The sequence below is a fragment of the Pararge aegeria genome, chromosome 25 (genome assembly GCF_905163445.1).
Source record: "Pararge aegeria chromosome 25, ilParAegt1.1, whole genome shotgun sequence".
In the NCBI taxonomy this organism is placed as follows: Eukaryota; Metazoa; Arthropoda; class Insecta; order Lepidoptera; family Nymphalidae; genus Pararge; species Pararge aegeria.
The window spans coordinates 3326048-3343640 of record NC_053204.1 but is presented as its reverse complement, the minus strand read 5'-3'; the positions used below and the strand labels follow the sequence as shown (position 1 = coordinate 3343640).

The 17593-nt window shown below is 37.6% G+C and overlaps 1 protein-coding gene across 10 annotated transcripts in view; it reads right to left on the bottom strand.

The window, feature by feature from the left end:
* LOC120634816 (serine/threonine-protein kinase Genghis Khan) overlaps positions 1-17593 on the bottom strand; it is a 68863-nt gene that overhangs the window by 33573 nt on the left and 17697 nt on the right. For 9 of the 10 annotated variants that reach the window (XM_039905629.1, XM_039905632.1, XM_039905631.1 and 6 more), the window contains exons 13-26: positions 16985-17106; positions 16199-16349; positions 15377-15491; positions 14546-14655; positions 13740-13871; positions 12626-12739; positions 9739-9873; positions 8753-8875; positions 7689-7802; positions 6886-6999; positions 6099-6203; positions 5655-5757; positions 4262-4466; positions 2503-2621 (exon numbers count right to left, since the gene is read on the bottom strand). In XM_039905629.1, coding sequence (XP_039761563.1) covers positions 2503-2621; positions 4262-4466; positions 5655-5757; positions 6099-6203; positions 6886-6999; positions 7689-7802; positions 8753-8875; positions 9739-9873; positions 12626-12739; positions 13740-13871; positions 14546-14655; positions 15377-15491; positions 16199-16349; positions 16985-17106 — 1762 coding nt within the window. The remainder of the gene's footprint in view (positions 1-2502; positions 2622-4261; positions 4467-5654; positions 5758-6098; positions 6204-6885; positions 7000-7688; positions 7803-8752; positions 8876-9738; positions 9874-12625; positions 12740-13739; positions 13872-14545; positions 14656-15376; positions 15492-16198; positions 16350-16984; positions 17107-17593) is intronic. The other variant, XM_039905635.1, reaches the window with a different exon arrangement.

Here is a 17593-nt window from a genome sequence, read left to right as displayed (position 1 = left end):
CATAAATGGCCCCATAGACAACAATATGTTTTTTTTAAATAATAATTTAAAAATTAGTTTAAATTTTGCATAGCACCGGCATAGCGAATCACAGTTCCAATTTCAAATTTTCACAGATAATACAATTTAAATACATCACACAGTTTTTAGAGTCCATAGATGTGAGGCAAGGATTAAAGTTATTTTCGTTTTTTTCGTCGCGGACGACGTTGGACTTTGTCGATGGATCCAACATTTCATTTGAGACATAGGTGGTTGGTGCCCAACGTTTATACATTTTTCACGTATTTTGTGTATTGGGTGGGGATAGTGCGGTAACATGTAACGAAAACAAAAAGAAAAGGTGCACTAAATAAATATAATTTATCTATCTATGTACGATAATCGCTGATCGGAACAGGTAGTGCAATTTTGTGGAAATACATAACGCTATTTTCTATTCAATCCAACTAGCTTAGAGTTATTTACTTAAAGGAATACAATTGCATTTCTAAAATTTCAAATGCGAAAGTGTTTCTGTTCGTTGTGCACGGCTCAACCATTTAACCGACATTAATGAAATTAAGTACACTATATCTTATGGATATATTACCTATGCACGATTCGACCGCTCAACTAACTCGGTGATATTTTGAATATAAATCGTTTGCATCTTGGAGGCGATACATGGAGACGGGGTATAGACAGCAATAGCTAATAATAGATATGATTAAAATTAATTGAAAAATTATAATCTTAAAATGTATTTATTAACCTGTATGATTTACGTAAAAACAAGTCTTAACTTGAACCTAAGAAATAAAAATTACATTCGAAAATATGTTGAAAAATCTCTCATCATAATTTTCAAGTCTAAGAGTAGTCCAATCCCTTTAAATGTTCTTGTGTAAAAGTTTAGCAATTTATTTATATATTTATTAGTAATATTGGCATGACCGTTTTTTTCAGAAGAAGAAAATAATGAATACATGCGGTACATACATCAAAATAACATTTTTTGCAAATTTGTCTGTCTGTCTGTCTGTTTGTTCTGTCCAATTTTGACGGGACTTTTACTGGCAGGTAACTGATGTAATAAGGAGTAACTAAGACTACGTTTATTTTAGAAAAAATCTTTTATATCATCGAGTTTAAAAAAATTTAATGATACCTCAACAAAACTGAATTGGAAAAGATCTATTTAAAAACTACACCCGATTTTTTTTTACAACTATATACAACTTATGTTTTTAAACAAAAACGAACGCGGACGAAGTCGCGGGCAACAGCTGTTTAAAATAAATATGTATACCGCCAAATTGTACGTTCTACCTTATTGTGTTGTTGTATTTGTATCTCTGTAAATTTACTCTGTGGTGTGCAATAAAAGTGTATTCATTCATTCATTCATTCATCATCGACCCCCTAATTGCACTACCCATTCCAATCACTGCTGATTATATAAATTACACAAATAATAAAATTAAAAACAATAAAAATATGTATAAAATAATAAAAAAAATAATTTATTAATGCTGTACACGATGTTTTTAAGAAGTGTAAGTTCAACAAAGGATGGGAAAAAAATTAATGAGATGAGACCAATGCTATATTAAAGTAAATTATGGGCGATTTTAAATCGTCAGTATGTATGTTTATACTTTTTTTAAATCTTTTTTTTTCCACTACAAGTTAGCCCTTGACTGAAATCTCACGTGGTGGCAAGATGGTAGTCATACCCCTAAGCGATTTCTAGGCGACACCGCCCCACCAGACAGACTGCTATATTGTCTTTGGTGCATTGAAAAAACGTAGGTGGGAATGTGCAAAGGGAACCGTCTCGAAAAAAATATCTACAACCTTGAGTGCAAAAGATGGACTAGAAATTAGACCGCATTTATTTTCTTCCAAATGTACTATTTAAAAAGTGGGAAAAGTGTATAGTTTTGAGTTGACTTATTATTACTGTTATTCTCAACCTATTAACATCCCACTGGTGGGCACACCTCTCTCATGGAAGCAGTGGCGTTCACTTCATACATGCTTAAAAGCACTGCTTACCCTAAAATTGATATATGACACGTAAAAAAGGAGGATTTTTTGCCATTTCATGCAATTTTCCTGCCTTATGCATACCCTGGTAAGAAACTCAGTGCACGCCACTGCATAGAAGTGAGGGTTTTAAAACGTACAGCCACAAAACTGCCAGAGGTTGTCATAGAATTGTGGTTAGGAGTACGGCTTCACTTTTATTACTGTTCTAAGTTTCACTGGCTACGACGGTGAAGGAAAACATCGTGAGGAAACCTGCATGCCTGAGAGCTCTCTATAGCGTTCTCAAAGCCGTTCAAAGTAGATCAATCCCCTAATGGCCAGCATACGGGCTAAATCCTTCTAATTCTGAGAGGAGACCCGTACCATGTAGTGGACCGGTAATAGCTTTATTTTGTTGATGATGATGTGTGTGTGTGTGTGTGTGTGTAAATCTGCACAGTGTGCGTTGTGTCAGGAGTGCATACTCACAGGAGTTGGACGGCTGGTGCGGCTGATCCAACTTCGCCTGGATGTCCCGGATGTGCTGCTCTTTGCGTTTCATGTCGTGCGCCAACGTGTCCAGACGTTGGCGGGTCTCCAAAAGCTCCCTGGAAAAAGAAATACGCCGTTATGTTTTTTTTTTATATATATAGTGATAATCGACACACAAAGCAAATGGCCCACCAATGGCAACACTCGAAGGTACCGCCCAGTGTCCATTAACTTCAGGCGCAGGTGTTAAGCCTCATGTGACTGTAACACCGTGCCGTTCAGACCGGATCACAGCAGTGCTACTTGGCGGCAGAAATAAGCATGGCGGTAATACTTCCCTGGACGAGAACGACAGGTTCTACTACTACTAAATGGATATGGGACTTTGCGACCAAGTTCAAGTCAAAAATTGGTATTCTAAAAGTTATAAAAGGGTACTTAGCCTATTGGGTATTACAATATTAATTGTATTAATGAAAAAAATATGTTCCACAACTTTGGAGAAATAAATTTAGGAAGTTGCCATACAAATTACGCAGTGACAACCATAACAGCTGTGTGTACATCTTAGTTTGACCTTAACGTTACGATTCTTGGCCTCAGATAATATTCCTACATTCACAGTCATTAAAATTTGATAGGGTTTTAATTATTTTTTTCTAATTTCATGACATAACTACGTCACTGTGGAAATGATGTTCATTTCTATATTAATTTAGCTTTCTATTTGCGAGCCAGTTCTAAATTTAAATAAATCGTTTCTTAATTTACGGTACAAGCCAAACAGCGGGCCGGTACAATTAGTTACCTTCGCGAAGGTATCATAGCAGCCAGTGGCGTGCACAGGGTTTTTGACCAGGGTTTGCATAAAGAAGGAAAATGGCATAAAATGGAAAAATCCTACCCTTGTAGGAGTAATACAAAATTTTTAGGGTATGCAGTGCTTTTGTGCATGTATGAAGTGCACGCCACTGATAGCAGCTAACTTCCGCGACATAAAGTTTGAAATGGACTATAATTTATTTAATCGCTACACGACAGATATGAATTTTCAAATAAATTTTGCCTTTCACTGCTCGCATTGGCCAGCCAAATACGTGTCTATCAGAAAGTTGTTGAGCGCTGTGAATTCAAGTAGAAGGTCCCGGGTTCGATTCCTAGCAGGGGCAATTTGGGAATTTATTATTTCTGAATTTTCTCTGGATGGATGGGAAGCTTTGTCCGTGGCTAGTTACCGACAAAAGACGTGCTGCTAAGCGATTCAGTGACCCGGTGCAAAATCGCGTGGAAACCAATTAGGGGTATGACTACCATACTACCTAACGGGTTAGACCGCTACCATCTTAAACTGTGATCACTTACAAGCAGGTGAGATTGCAGTCAAGGATAATTTAGAGGAATATAAAAAAAAAGTTGCCAGATTTCCAAGCATGTTTGAGAAAAAGTTACTGTTATTACGTCACTTGATCTGGGATATAAGGCAAACCATATATACACTAAATAAATATACTACGATAATACACACATCGCTATCTAGCCCCAAAGTGTTGCTTGTGTGTGTTTATGAATATTTTTATGAATATAATACACATACATACTTATAATATACTGATAAACACCGAGACACTGTAAAATATTCATGTTAATCGTGCAAACATTTTCCAGTCGTGGGAATCGGACCCACGGCCTTGGACTCAGAAAGCAAGGTCGCTACCGACTGCGCCATGCGGCTATTTATATAAGGCAAACCACACACCTTTGGCTGGCGAGCAGTTCAGCTCGGGTCCTGCTCAGCTCTTCCCCGACCGCCTGCTTGGCCTGCACCTCGGACTGGAGCGAGTTCTGCAGCGTGAGGAGTTCCATCTTGTCCACCTTCTGCGAGCGCCGGTCGCGCCAGCCGCCCGTGCCGCTACTCACCGCGGGCGGCGACGACGGCGGCCCGAACGTGCGCGTGACGCTCGCTGAGGAAGGGGTGTAAACGTGTCATCAGTGGCGTGCATAGACGGTACACACAGGGTATGCAGACCATACAAAATGAAGTCAAAATCAAAAATATCTTTATTCAAGTAGGCCCATAGGTGGCACTTTTGATGCGTACATAAGAATTACACGGTAGTGAGATGATGGCGATAACCATATTCGTAAACTTAAAACTAAAGCTACGAGGGTTCCAAACGCGTCCTGGTCTAAAAAGAAGCCCGCCGGGTGAAAACTTAGCCGGTTGTTTTTTTTTGTTATCACCATCTCACAATGTCATTTTAAATTATTAGAGGAGCAATAATTTAAAATGACTTTTTTATCGATTACGTAGTCCTTTATACTATAATAGGACTTTTCTATAAGCTTACGTTAAATGCAAACTTTGAACTTTTTAAGAGACATCTCCAAGATGTCAATTGGTAGTTTATTGTAGAATTGTATGAATATCTCTAGTGCGAGTTATAATTGTTTTTTGAAGTTTTAAGATTGTCAAAAATGATGAGAGTAAATTTTTACGATGCACGCGCACACCGTCACAAAAAACCGACACCCTGAAGTTAGCCATAAGGTTTGACAGTGTACACTTTCAATTGAGAAAATTCAGTGAGATATATATACAATAGTACAATAAGGTAGAAGGTACAATTTTGCGACCTTGTATACGCTTGTATATTTTTAAACGACTTCAAAAAGGAGGGATCTTTTTTTTAATGTATGTTACCTGATTACTCGAAGATGAAACTCGAAAAACATTCATGTTTATCACACAAATATTGTCCAGTTGTAGGAATCGAACCCCCGGCCTTGGACTCAGAAAGAAGGGTCGCTGCCCACTGCGCCAATCAGCCGTCAAATACCTAAGGGTTGGCTTACACTTAGTTCTCACCTGATCTTAGCCAATCGCCTGAGAGTTCTAAATAATATTATCCCCGCCTGGTCAGTTTGATGGACTACGGGCATTGACCCCTCCTCATCCTGATAGGAAACCCGTGCCCTGTAGTGGGCAGGTAATATTCGGACGGACAGTTCTCTGGAATAGTTGACTTCAGGCATGCGGTCAGTCGTAGAAATTTGTCAAAAGTGTACGTTTAAGTTTGAAGGTCATACCGACTCCACACAACCAAAGAAGCTCAAGCAGAAATTCTGGGAACTAGTCCAATATAACTTACCATGCTTGATATAGTCCAACTCCTCGGTCATTTTTGTGGCGAGAGCTTGAAGGTACCCGCGTGCTTCCTTCTCGTCAGCCACCCATCGGATAATGTCTGCAATCTGTTAATTAAACATTTATCAGAATGTTTCATTCATTATTTTACATAAGCATACAACACACATATGTTAAGAGATACATAAAAAAAAATGAAAGAAGTTTTTATATTCCACCATAACTTCGAAATGTCTGTACCAATTTGGATTGTTCCACTTACATCGTCCCGAGTGACACAGTCTATAATTTTTTATGACAAAAAAAAATAATGTAATAAATCAATAATACGGCAGCATTATGGCGCAATTTTAAATTTCATTGCTGTTTTTTTATCAGTTTAATTAGGCTGATAATTATAAAGTTTACACAACTCATAATAGTAGTTTATTCCTACTAAATATCTCACCTGCGTCTCCCAATGTTGCATCGAGTCTCGCTTAGCCCGTAGCTCCTCCAATTCCATTTCGAACTGTCTCCTCTCCGCCTGCCATCTTCTACCATTTTCTGCCATCTGTTGAATATGAAGTTTAATTCATCATCTTTATCAACATATTACCGGCCCACTACAGGGCCCGAGTCTCATCTCATAATGGGTTAAGGCCGTAGTCCACCACGCTGGCCAAGAGCAGATTGACAAAAACATATAACTTAAACTTAGGATAACTTTAAAAAAAATTAATTTAATTGTATTTTTTTTTCTTTCTGACGATAGCACTACTATTATTGTATAGAAGCAGGCGTTACTTTGCGGAAATCCATAATATATTATGAAAATTGAGCTTAATTTGCTATACTCCGAACAACACTCCGTATACTCCACAGCAGTTTGGTGTGGAGTATACGGATTGAAGTAATTATAAATTACACCATACAGATTCTCCTGCTGTTCCCGGTGTATAGCAAATTAATCTCAATTTTCATAAGCACTACTATTGTCAAGTGTCTCACTGGTTCAGTTCGAAAAGGTACCCTTGTAGAGAACACTACTAGTGATAAGGTCACCTTTTTCTTTGTAATTATGTTTACTTTGTCCTGTACTTTTAAAGCAATAAAAAAAAATAGCTAGGAATCAAAAATTATATCCCACACTTCCCTAACGGTTGCCTTTCTTGCGCATTCATGAAGAGGTGGCACGATTGCGGCTTGGACCGTCCTAATAATTGGATAAAGCAGGTATATCATAAACTACTCACTGCGTCAAGATCCTTGGCGAGTTTCCTATTCTCATTGATTAACATCTGTTTATCTTCGCTGTCGTTCAGTTGTTCCAGACGACGGTTCTCCAGTTTCTCCTTTGACGTTTGCAACTGGAATTAAACAATATAAAAATTATCAAAGGCTAACTTATATTGCGAAAAGAGGGGAAGTAATTGAGCATCAGACAATTAACCAAAATTATCAATGTTACAGCGAGTTTATTCGTATGCAATTACTCGAAAACGCTTCGTAATTATGACAGGTATTTTTGACTTACTTTATAAGACTTATTTTTGCTAATAACGGGTCATCCATCTATGCGTTTTTACTAAACCTAGACATTACCACACCCATTGCTTCACGCACGCAAGCATGCAAGCAAGCACGTACGCACGCACGCACGCACGCAAGAACGCACGCACGCACGCACACGCACCCACGTCAAAGTTATAACACAGTAGTTTTTGCGTCCGGGGTTAATCGCACATAAATAACATACATATACATATAATATTAACATATTTGTAGTGCCAACTAGTGTTTCCGGTCGTGATATTTTGGCATTCTATCGCCACTCGGAAGTTCGCTGCGTTCGGATATCGCGCAGTTTATTTCTATGGGCCGGTTGCTACCACACCTCCAGCCGTTGTGTTTGTGTACTCATTGTGCATACACTATTGAGTCAAAGTCAATATCATCGTGTTTATTTCCTCATTGCTATCAAGTATGCAAGTCGGAATTTTCAGCTTGTATGGTAGTACCGCCACTGTCAGCGTTTATATGCCGAGTGGTTTGTTACCTCTCTGTTGAGCCGCGACCGTAGCGCGTCACCCTCGTGCATCTGGTCTCGTAGTGCGGCCAGTTCCGCCGCGTAGCGAGCCTGCTGTTGAGCGAGCGACTCCGAGTATTGACTCTGTGGGTTTGATAATCGTTGCCATTAGAAAAATAATTATCATCGATCATCATCACCAACCCGTTACAGGTTTCGGCCGTAGTCCACCACTCTGGCCAAGTGCGGATTGGTAGAACTTAATAAAACCCCCGACTTTAAATCAACTACTGGTCTAACTTTTATTTGATAGCGAATTGTGAAAAAATGTAATTTGCCATTATGTGGTGGCAGCCATCTTGGATTTCACATTTGTCATACTGTATAGTACTCTACTAGTCGAGCCCTTATATTTGATACCCATATTCCTTCTTCCTTCGCCGTTGAAGCAAGTGATATTTGAATTGCTTAAAACGCACATACCTTAGGAAAGTTAGAGGTGCGTTGGGATTCGAAAATGAAGTCGAAGTCCTATCCACCGAGCCTTTGAGAAAATTATGTAGAACTCTCAGGCATACAGGTTGCCTCACGATGTTTTCGTTCAACGTTGAAGCGAGTGATATTTCAATCGACTAAAACGCACATAACTAAGAAATGTTAGAGTTGCGTGCTGGGATTCCAACTCGGCCTTCCGAGAGTAATATATATATACTAAAGTAAAAATTGTATATATATATAAGTTGACTTATTTTTTATAGTTCCTCTGTACGTCAACTTATTAACGCACAGAGGAAGCGTAAGTCAAAGTCAAAGTCAAAAATATCTTTATTCAAGTAGGCCCATAGGTGGCACTTTTGATGCGTACATAAGAATTACACGGTAGTGAGATGATGGCGATAACCACATTCGTAAACTTAAAACTAAAGCTACGAGGGTTCCAAACGCGCCCTGGTCTAAGAAGAAGCCCACAACAAACTTAGCCGGGTGTTTTTTTTTGTTGTTATCACCATCTCACAATGTCATTTTAAATTATTAGAAGAGCAACCTGGTTAGAGCAATAATTTACACCCAAGCTTTTTTATCGTTTATAATACCTCCAATGCCTCGATATCCGCCTGTAGCTTGGCCACATCGGCGGCCGTGGAGCCCGCCCCGCCCGCCGCCTCCACCGCCTCCACCCGCTGCAACCGGAGACCCTCCTCGCGCAACTTGCGCTCCTAGCGAAATATCAAACGAATTCACCACAGAATTACGAACATACAGAATCCTCATGCAGCCATTATTGTATAAATAAATAAATATACTACAACAATACACACATCGCCACCTAGCCCCAAAGTACGCGTAGCTTGTGTTATGGGTACTAAGATGACTGATGAATATTTTTATGAATAATATACATAAATACTTATAATATACATATAAACACCCAGACACTGAAAAACATTCATGCTAATCACACAAACATTTTCCAGTAGTGGGAATCGAACCCACGGCCTTGGACTCAGAAAGCAGGGTCGCTGCAAACTGCGCCAATCGGCCGCATACCAAAGACAGTCTGGGTGTTTATATTTATATTCTAAGTATTTATGTATATTATTCATAAAAATATAAATCAGTCATCTTAGTACCCATAACAAAAGCTACGCTTACTTTGGGGCTAGATGGCGATGTGTATTTTGTCAAAAAAAAAAAAAAATCGTGGCGCGTCAGTAAGCATTTATTAAAGCATTTTAATGAATTTATTTAACATAAAATATAATTATTATTATAATAAAAATGTCCTTTCAGTGTGAGGTAGTAAAAAGATTCCTCACATATGGTATTCATGTAGACCACAGTTTGTTGGGCATTGAAGTTATTTGGATAAATTTACTTAGGACTTTCAAGGTTACTTTAAAATCTGCGGGCTGCTTATTTGCAAATATAGTATTTGGACATGCACTGGGACAAATCAAAGCATTCATTTTCAATATCAGCTGCTTTAATATTGTTTTGTTTTAAAACAAAGTCAACGGGTGTTTATTTAAAGAACCGGAAAAATAAATAATGCATCCGGGAGGTTATTAACCGCGTTTACCTTAGCGCCTTCAGTGAGAGCAGTATCAAGCCTTGCTTCCAAATCCCTCCGCGACTTGTCCGCGCGCCGGATATCCTGTCTTAATCCATCGATCTTCGCCATCGCCACCTCCAGTTCTTCCTCTTTGTCCCGGACCTGTTTACAGACAACATTTACTAAACCAGCTACTAGATCGAGGTTTATCTGAGAAGCTATTTTTTTTAATAGTAATTGTGTGCGTCCATCAATTTGAGGCGTAGGTGTTAAGTCTTATGGAGATGTCTCTGAAAAAGTTCAAAGTTTGTGTTAAACTTAAGCTTATAGAAGAGTCCTATTATAGTATTAAGGACTAAATCAACGATAAAAATGCTTGGGTGTAAATTATTGCACTAACCTAGCTAGGTTGTTTCTTTAAACGTTTTAAGTGACAATATGAGAAGAAGAAGAAGAAGAAGAAAAAGTCTTTATTGCACATACAAATATAAAATCAGGTTAACAAAAAAATAAAAAATAAAAACTATACATATGCACAAAGGCGGTCTTATCGCTTGGAGCGATCTCCTCCAGACAACCTTTGGTTGAAGAAACATATGAGAGAAAACGGGATAGTGCAATAATTAAATTGTGCTAATTATAACATTACATACTAATACTACATATATATAGTAAAACATATATTTATATATTTGTATATAAATATCAATATATATATATATATATATATCAATATATAAACTTAAATACATATTACTATTTAAACATACACATAAAATACATAGATATTTTGCTACATACTAGACAGGAAATAGTCTTTTAACCGTGATGAGATGGTGATAACAAAAAAAACAACCGGCTAAGTTTGTTGTGGGCTTCTTCTTAGAGCAGGGCGCGTTTGGAACCCTCGTAGTTTTAGTTTTAAGTTGAATTTAGATATCGCCACCAACTCACTTCTATGTTATATTTTACATGTAAAGTACGCATCAAAAGTGCCATATATGTGCCTATTTGAATAAGGAAATATTTGACTTTGACTCTGTGCCTGGAATTACACCGGCGCACACGCCCTTTATACACAGCAACACAGCCATGCAACAATGCTAGTTAGGTGGCATAAATAAGCATGGCGAAAGTACTTCCCCGGACGAGCCCTGTTACATAAAGCTCTACTAATTCTAATATGATGCGTACATATTCATATACCTATAAAACTCAAAATGGCAACTTACCCGAAAAAGGATATAACATAAATAGCCTAGAAGATATAAAAGAGAAAGTGTGTGGGTATGTTCCGCATAGGCTCCGAAACGGCTGGACCGATTTCAATGAAACTTTCAGGGAATCTCCGGATTGACCTGGCGAGTAATCCTGTAATATTTGGTGAAGATCGGAGCACTCCTATTTTTGAACTGTCAAACTGTCAAATACAACTTTTATTTACTATGATGATATTCTATTATTGAGTGTACATGGGTGTAGATAATGATCTTCACCCGCTCGAGAAGAGAATAGAAGGGAATGAATACGGAGAGAAATAAATGGTTTAATATATTACGAGACTTAAATTAAAAATTTAATGATGTAAGTTTATTGTTTAAATAAAATAAAGCAACATCTAGCCCGGCGAAGCGGGCTGGGTACGCTAGTAATTAATAAAATTAACAATTATAAATGGTTAAATGTACATTGAAATAAAAAAGCGGTGATAGCCTAGTGGTTAAGGGCTTCGGCATCAATTTCGCGGAGACCGAGTTCGATGCTCGGCACTCAGCTCTATTAAATTTCCCTTGCTTTATCGGTAAAGGAAATCATTGTAAGGAAACCTTCATGCCTCAGAGTTCGCTATAATGTTCAAAGACGTGTGAAATGTTGCAGTAATTTTATTAAGTGGGTAAATAATTAAACTATTAATAACTAATATGAGAACTGACAGTTTTTTTATTATATTGATTAGCATTAGTTTTCAAAAAAAATAAAAGTATTTTTGACTTATAGATCGGACCAGAGAGAATTTAAAAATTATAAATGCCCAAATTGCCCTTGCCGGAAATTGTTGAATCGGACCCGGGACCTGAAACTTAAAACCACAGCGCTCACAGCTTTGCCAGAGAGGTGTCAAAACTTCAGTTTTGTGAGAGACTCAGACGGCGCAAAGATATCTCTAAGTCTTAGTTGTTATTAGAAGTCTAGCTATCCGCACTTGGCCAGCTTGGTGGACTACGTCCATACACTTCGCATTCTAAGAGGAGACCCGTGCCCTGTAGTGAGTGGGTTTATGTGTGTCGGTAATGGGTTGATGTGTGTCGGTAATGGGTTTAAGTGTGTCGGTAATGGGTTGATGTGTGTGGGTAATGGGTTGATGTGTGTCGGTAATGGGTTGATGTGTGTCGGTAATGGGTTTATGTGTGTCGGTAATGGGTTGATGTGTGTCGGTAATGGGTTGATGTGTGTCAGTAATGGGTTGTTGTGTGTCGGTAATGGGTTGTTGTGTGTCGGTAATGGGTTGATGTGTGTCGGTAATGGGCTGATGTGTGTCGGTAATGGGTTGTTGTGTCGGTAATGGGTTGTTGTGTGTCGGTAATGGGTTGATGTGTGTCGGTAATGGGTTGATGTGTGTCGGTAATGGGTTGTTGTGTGTCGGTAATGGGTTGTTGTGTGTCGGTAATGGGTTGATGTGTGTCGGTAATGGGTTGATGTGTGTCGGTAATGGGTTGTTGTGTGTCGGTAATGGGTTGATGTGTGTCGGTAATGGGTTGATGTGTGTCGGTAATGGGTTGTTGTGTGTCGGTAATGGGTTGTTGTGTGTCGGTAATGGGTTGATGTGTGTCGGTAATGGGTTGATGTGTGTCGGTAATGGGTTGATGTGTGTCGGCAATGGTTTGTTAATGATGTTACTAAGTTTGCAACTTACCTGCCGCGACAGTTTCTGCTTCTGCTGCCTCAGTTCAGAGAGTTTATCGGTCACTTCGTTATACTCTGTCATTGCGAGCTTGCGTTGTGACACAGCGTCCTTTAGCTCTTTGTCCTGACGCACGAGCCGGAGGGTAACACGCAATTCAGTTAATTGTTATACACACACACAATATTTAGTGTTAAAAACTAGAAGGATGCCAACAGGATTATAGAACTAAGGGTGCACTGTATTTTTTTATTTCTTGATTGTTTACAAGTTAACCCTTAAAAATTTTTTTATAGTTATAATCGACGGACCAATAAGATGGCCTAGCTGATGGTAAGATTTATTTAAAAAGAAACGCCAGGAGTTAAACTTTAAGACCAGGTATATAAACAGACACCTAAACAAAATCTTACTTTCCGTATCAACAACTACATCTTATCGCAGTAATTGTTATTGTATGTCTCTTAAAATATACAGAAAATTGGCCTGATCAATTGAAGGAATTACCTTTTAATGGAAAAGGTTAGTGTGATGAACAAAATAGTTTTTCAGTGTCTGGGTGTTTATATGTACATTATAAGTATTTATGTATATTATTCATAAAAATATTCATCAGTCATCTTAGTACCCATAACACAAGCTACGCTTACTTTGGTGCTAGATGGCGATGTGTGGATTGTCGTTGTATATTTATTAATTTATTTTATGGTTTTAAAAAGAGAAAACTGCATAAATGGCAAGTTAGCAAGTGTTTAAAAAAATCACAAAACAAGAGTAACTGTAAGTGATTTTTTTTAATAGACTTATTATAATTTAATGAATGAATTTTTTGACAATTTATTGATGATTTATTGTTAAATTGTATTTGTCAAAAAAAAAATACTGACTTATTTATACCGATTATATAAAATTATTAATATTTTATATTATTTTTAATGCGTTGTGTCGAATTTTTAATAATAATGAATTCGTTTTCATTTCAAAATTCAACATATTATATTCCTACTATTTATAAACAAAATAAACTAAACTAATATTAAGTAGTAGAAAAGTAAGAGTCGTTGTAAGAGTCGAGCGTGTAGTGAGAAAAACAATTTAATTTTATATGTTCCGAAAAGGAACTTACCTGGAATCTCAACTTCTCAATGGTATCCGTTCTATCTTTGAGCAGTTCTTCCTTTTCTAGATTGAGGGCGCTCACTAAAACCTCTAGTTCTTTTACACGAGTCGCCATTTCTTGAGGTGATGACGATATTTCCTTGTGACAAAAATCGACTTGTTATTTTAACTCATTTTAAAAGATTACCTGTAATTTTATAATTTTTTATTAGATTTTTCCCCTACACTTGCAGGAATTATCTATTTTATAAATTTAAAATGCATTTAAAAATTTTCGGAACCAACAGGATTTGAAACCTGCGAGATGATCTCAGGAACTACTAACTGCTGATACGGTTAGAAAAATTATTTCAGTGTTCGATAGCCCATTTATGGAGGAAGGCTATAGGCTATATAACATCACGCTAAGACCAATAAATAGAAGCATAGCACCAATGCCAACATATGTCTATCTTTTATGGTCGTCTTATACGCGGACGTAGTCGTGAGGGACCGCTAGTATTGGATACAATGAAAAAATATTGGTTTACAAATTAATGTTAAAATAGGGCTATTTGTATTAACTAAATTTTAATTCACATATGTAAAACTCATGGTGGCAGACTTATTTGTATGAACTTACCTGGAGAAGCTATATAAAACATCTTAAACTTTGTCTTACCATATTATAACTTACCTGCGAGCGCTAACTATCCATGTAACTTATGATGAAATAATCTAATTACAACTTTTAATCATCTAATAAGATTAGTTATAGTACCGTTAGGTACCTGTTAACAAACCTAACGTTATCTGTTTGGTTTAACGACTTACCTGTGAACCAATAGTCGCGTTGACTTGTTCGAATCTCCTCAATTGTGTTTCAAGCTCACCATTCTTCATGGTAAGTGCCACTATCTCTTCTTTGAGATGCGATACCTCTTCTAAAAAAAAAAATATTGGATTGTATAAGACCAAAGAACTCCTTTACATAAATAAATAAATAAATATACTACGACAATCCACACATCGCCACCTAGCGAAAGTAAGCGTAGCTTGTGTTATGGGTACTAAGATGACTGATGAATGTTTTTATGAATAAAATACATAAATACTTAGAATATAAATATAACCCAGACACTGAAAATCATTCGTACTCATCACACAAACATTTTCCAGTAGTGGGAATCGAACCCATATTGTATTTTACATAGCTCTTACTAATACAGCCAGTAAAGCAAAGGACAGAACGGGTCAATGACCATTTTATCATCGTTTTTAAAAAAAAAGGGAGTCTTAGACATCCTCTTGTCACCAAATATAAGTTATTAAAATAATTATTAGAATTACCCTATTTTAAATATGAGCAAAATATGCTCTGCTCTCCTAACCCGACTCCTTTTCTCATCGCCAACTTTTACACGATTGCTCCTCTAGAAAGCTTCGTCGGATCACTGAATGACTTTGGTCATACTCTGTGGTAATACGGACGTAACGACTATTATCTATGGTTTTTTTTTATGTTGTACTATTTTCTTCCACTCTGAACTCTCCCACTATCTAGGAGGAGATCTTTAATAGAGATAAGTGGTTTCTTGTCCACATCTTTTTTGATTTACGAATATATCAGTCATATACTTTTATTTTCGTTATTTTTTTAATTACCTGTAGCGGTTTCGGCCGGGTCCCCAGCCCGGAGATCGGCGATGGTTTGAGCAAGTAACGCATTTTCCCGTTCAAGCGCTTTGAGCGCCGCACGGTCGCTTGCGTTAGATGGCGCCTGGAAAATGTATTATACTTTAAGAGTCGAATTTAAAGTCATTAATTTTCTTATTTAAACTTATGTAGAGTTAAATAAAAATACCAGAAAGCTCTTAGCCTTGTAGTTCCTATCATTTAAACTATGAATGAATGAATTAATGAATATACTTTTATTGCACACAGCAAAATGTACATAGAAAAAAAAAAGAAAAGTATAACAAGACAACGTATACAATTTGGCGGCCTTATCGCTTCATAGCGATTTCTTCTAAACTATCCACTAATAATCTACAAATTTTCAAAGTTCAGTATTAATTTAATAAATTATGTAATTACATACTGTAAAGTGACATTACAACGTGAAACAAATTACATAAAATAATTACATGATTTGACAACTGTTTCCGATGTTACATTTCACAGAAATAACAAGTAGAGTATCTATGTAAAATATTGAATATTGAATATTTCACAAACTAGCGTGGTGGTCTATGGCTTCTCATTCTGATAGGCGACCCGTGCCCTGTAGTGGGCCGGTAATATGATTATCATAGTTTTATATCAATAGAGTAGTACGTCCCGTGGTCTAAGAAGTTCAAAACAAACTTAGTCGGGTATTGAGCATTAAGTCCACCTTTCGTTAACCGTTTAGAAAAAATATTTTTTCTTCCGTGGAATATACCAAGCATTAGAGGTAGTTACAGTATCATTCCTTAAATACTATACCTGTTTTGTGGCATTTTTAGCCGGGCTTAGTGGTGTCGGCGCGCCTAAGTCACATAGACGCGAGCCGCCGGTGAAAGTAAACCCAACGAAAGGCAGGTGTAGGCCGGAAAAGGCCGCCGACGCCCGAGGTGGAGGTACAGCTTCCGATAACCTGTAACAAAATAATTTTCATCACGCTCGCTCGTAACTTGGATCTTATTTCATAGATATAAGGCTCATAATCCCAGATAAGTTTATGATAGGATATAGGTAATTATCATCATCATATCAACACAATACCGACCCACTACAGAGCACGGGTCGCCTGTCACAATGATAAGGAGTTAAGGCCGTAGTCCACCACGCTGGCCCAGTGCGGATTGGTGGACTTAACACACCTTTGAACACATTAAAGAGAACTCTCAGGTATGCCAGTTTCCTTACGATATTTTCTTTCACCGTTAAAGCAATTGATATTTTAATTGCTTAATACGCATAACCCCCCCCCCCCCCCCCCCCCAATATAAAATACAGCTTGTAGGTAATATATAAAATAAAATATTTTTTTTATAATCCCAACAGCCTTCAGAGCGCCTTGTGTAAGATTTTCTATCTACGCCTATCTATTCGATCACGTACATTTAGTACAATTTCGATAGAATCATAACAGCGCCATCTCGTGACAATACGTTTTCCCAGTATTTTAACTACTTTTTAGAGTCCATACAACTTACACGCGAACGAGACGTAGGTATAAAATCCCATATTCAAAATCACTATTCATTCAGGTGTAGTACAAAAGCCTACCGTATATCTGTATCGTCGACGTCGAAATTGGATGTATCTGTGGGACTCGACACGTCCGGAACGAAAGGCGCTTGCATCTCCCGTACCATATCCCAGTCCAGACCGGCGAACCATGGGTGACTCTGCAACAGATAACGAGTTTTTGTTCTTAATTCTTCTGTACACAAATCTCTGCACTAAACTTTATTAATAGACCTAAATTTATCTAAAAATAGCTGTCATTATTCTCATGTAGCTTTAATTAAATTTTTTTTTTTTTTTTTTTAAATAAATAAATATACTACGACAATACACATATCGCCACCTAGCCCCAAAGTAAGCGTAGCTTGTGTTATGGGTACTAAGATGACTGATGAATATTTTTATGAATAATATACATAAATACTTTAAAATATATATATAAACACCCAGACACTGAAAAACATTCATGCTCATCACACAAACATTTTCCAGTTGTGGGAATCGAACCCACGGCCTTGGACTCAGAAAGCAGGGTCGCTGCAAACTGCGCCAATCGGCCGTCAACTGCTGGACATAGGTCTTTTGTAGGGCTTTCCAAAGGGCGCTTGTATCCAGCGACTCCCCGCGACTCGTTTGATGTCGTCTGTC